Source organism: Triticum dicoccoides, chromosome 3B (assembly GCF_002162155.2).
Source record: "Triticum dicoccoides isolate Atlit2015 ecotype Zavitan chromosome 3B, WEW_v2.0, whole genome shotgun sequence".
NCBI classification, from domain to species: domain Eukaryota; kingdom Viridiplantae; phylum Streptophyta; class Magnoliopsida; order Poales; family Poaceae; genus Triticum; species Triticum dicoccoides.
The window spans coordinates 812,483,870-812,486,978 of NC_041385.1; the positions used below are offsets into that span (position 1 = coordinate 812,483,870).

At 46.6% G+C, this 3,109-nt stretch overlaps 1 protein-coding gene across 1 annotated transcript; it reads right to left on the minus strand.

The window, feature by feature from the left end:
• Positions 1-1,283: 1,283 nt before the first annotated feature.
• On the minus strand, positions 1,284-2,384 carry LOC119282414 (germin-like protein 1-3). Its single transcript, XM_037562649.1, has 2 exons — positions 2,178-2,384; positions 1,284-2,081 (listed from the first exon to the last, which is right to left on the minus strand). Exons 1-2 carry the CDS (start codon positions 2,311-2,313, stop codon positions 1,540-1,542), a joined length of 678 nt encoding a protein of 225 aa, XP_037418546.1. The 5' UTR covers positions 2,314-2,384; the 3' UTR covers positions 1,284-1,539.
• Between the last annotated feature and the right edge of the window lie 725 nt (positions 2,385-3,109).

Below are 3,109 nucleotides of genomic sequence, written 5' to 3' on the forward strand. Positions count from 1 at the left end.
TATATTCATTGAAAAAAAACAACTTGGGAGCTCGGATTTATGAAACTACACTCATTTGCCTCACCCCCCCAGGCAAACATTTTATGTTACCCCTGGCATCCTCGACGAGCTCTGCCACTACTTTATAAACAACATCATCCTGATAGTGGAACATAATTGTAATTTATTTCTCAATGTAATCGGGTTTATGGGGGCTGTATATTACCTAGAAGTTTGAGATATAACAAAATATCAACTAATTCTCACGTATGGTCACCACAATAATAACCTTAGCCATCAGAGAGAAATAAAGCAGGAACCGCAAGACAAAAACTCGGCCGATTGCCTTATGAAAATTTCGGTCAACTGAGCAATGAAAAAAATATTAAACAAACATTCCTGAGTACATAACGGCCCTCTTGAATGTGCATAAGAAGAAATGTTGGCCTTCACGTTAATGCCCGCTCGATAGTTAAAAATGTATTTTGTTTCTGCTTCACAATGTTTAGAATCAAAATGCCATGGACAGAAAAAAACGAATAGGTAGTTACATATACTTTTAGAGAAAGGGGCAAACTAAGGCCAAACTGCACAATAACTATTGCGGATACATGCTACAACCAACAGCTCCGAAACCTTCTCGCCAACCGGTACTTACAATATAGTGAAATGTTTAAGATGCATCAAGTTGTCTTTTATTGGAGGACACATATGGTCATAATTTTGCATACAATCTTACGTCAATATATTAACTATCATAATTTATACTTGGAGTTTGACACATTTCAAAACCTTTTCTAGATATTGGGTAGACACGTGAAAAGTATGTTTTGGAACTAAACGCTAATGCGGAACTCCACCGAAATAACACCAGTTATACTTGATGTGCTACGACGTACATAAGAAAAGATTGATCCACTGAGAGTTATTTTGAACTAAGGTGTACATGGGGCAAAACCCCACCCGAATAATATTTCTGTTAGACCAAAGACTAAGGCTGAATATCGCGAGCCCAACTCATGACAACACAGCGAAACTTCCAAATAAAGTCTTGGGAATGGATCTGCAAAGAGAGTGAGACAGGGCGACAGACTATGGGGGTGTTTGGTTCAGAAGTCCTAGGACTTTTTCTAGTCCCAGGGACTAATCAAAAAAGACTCTCTAGTAGAGTCTTTTTCTAGTCCCTGTAGAAAAAGTCCCTCCCGTTTGGTTCCTAGGGACTTTTTAGGGACTTTTTCTAGTCTCTGGGACTAAAAAGTCCCTGAACCAAACACCCCCTATATCTTGTTCATTGCCTAAACGTATTATGACAATTCAAGCAATCAGTCACATTCATTCACCAATAATGGACACATACAAATTAATAACCAGTAGGTTCGTGAAGAAAAAGCAACAATTAACAGTAAAACCGGCGAGGCCCTTCACTAAACATGCACCGACACAAGATATTGTCAAGCAAATGAATTAAAACTGCACTTTTACGTGGTCCTTCGTCATTATTAGTAGCACGTACGCACGTAGCTGACCCAACCAACCTCATGCATGCAAATTCAAGGCCAGTTACTTTGGCGGGAACTTGGACTTGATGGCCTCCACCAGGCCGCCGTCGATCTGGAGCGCCCTGGCCAGCACGTCCGTGGGCACCGGTGGCGAGGCTGCGAACATCGCTAGGGCGAGGGACTGCGTGCCCGGAAGCTGGCTGTTGAAGGCCGAGATGGCGGCGGCCGGCGCGCCTCCGTTGTTCTTCTGGTAGTGGACGAGGCCGCGGGGGAAGACGAAAAGCTCGCCCTTGCAGACGGTGCGGGAGAAGAGCTTGCCGGCGGTGGTGACGAAGCCGACGTCGAGGGAGCCCTCCAGCACGTAGATGATCTCGGTGGCGCGTGGGTGGGTGTGCGGTGGGTTCACGCCCCACGGCGCGTAGTCCACGCGCGACATGGAGACGCCCAGCGTGTTGAGTCCCGGGAGCTTCTCCACGTTCGCCGCCGTCACCGCGGAGCCGACCGGGTTGCCCGTGTTACCCGGGAATGCCAGCGCGGCTGAGAAGAAGTCGTCCGCCGTCACGTTCTCCGGCCTCTTGCACGGGAACCCATTCAGACGAAGTGCTGCAGGTACACATGCATGCATGCATTACTCTCTGTCCACGCACGATCTATACGTGTGCGCACGATAGTATGAACGGAAGGCCTAGCATTACTTACGGCCGTCGAGGGATTTGTAGTCGGCGACGCAGTAGTCCTGGAGCATGTCGGGGTCGCCGGCGAGCAATGGCCCGGCGAGAGCCAGGAAGGTGGTGCAGACGGCGAGGAGGACGGTAGGGAGCTGCTTGGGCGCCATGGTCAATTGCTCCTTAATTGGGCTACTGGTTTGTTGGTGTGGTTTTAGTTCGTTAGCTGTGTGGTGAAGTAGGTGAGGCTGACTGGATGATGATGCAAAGCACGGGGTGCATGTATTTATAGTGCAGTATAGCGTAAGCGTAAGGGGGACGTGATCGACCGGTAGTTGATCGATGGACATGTGACGAAGTTAATTGCCCGACTTAACTAATGAAGACGATGGACATTTTAGCTTCAGGATAGGGTTGGACTGCGACGTGAAATCGTGAATCGCTACCATATTTGTGTCATGTACTCTTTTTTGTGTCATGTACTCTTGTGTTCAGAGAGGTATCTACTAAGCTAGATGAGAAGAACTTGGTATTGTGTAGTAAGGGCATCACCAACACTACCCGCAAACGGACACTGTATTTGTTCAAAAATCGGTCCGGACAGATGTCTCACTGATACAGTAGCCGGCCATCCAACCATATACCTCAAATCCGTGTCAAACAACAACGTTCCGTCAAATAGCTAGCACGTTAGTAGTGCCTTCCGCCAAACATATGTCTAGACAATTGCAGATTATCATTCCAATTCAGTGTACATGTACGTGTGTACATGTAAATAAAGAAAAGAGAACCAAACAAGTTTACTATATCATGTTGCACCATTTTTGGCCGAAGCTAGCTCGTGTGTATGTATTTCAAAAAGAAGAGCTAGCTAGCTTCCCCATTTTAGCTACACCTTCCGCAATTGAGCTACACCTTCAGCCATTGCTAACACACACACCTTTCGCCATTTGGTGTATGGAGAAA

Coding starts and splice junctions, on each gene's coding strand:
- LOC119282414 (XM_037562649.1), bottom strand. CDS start 2,313: ATGGCGCCCAAGCAGCTCCCTACCGTCCTCCTCGCCGTCTGCACCACC. Junction 2,082..2,177: donor CTACAAATCCCTCGACGGCC/GTAAGTAATGCT, acceptor GTGTACCTGCAG/CACTTCGTCTGAATGGGTTC.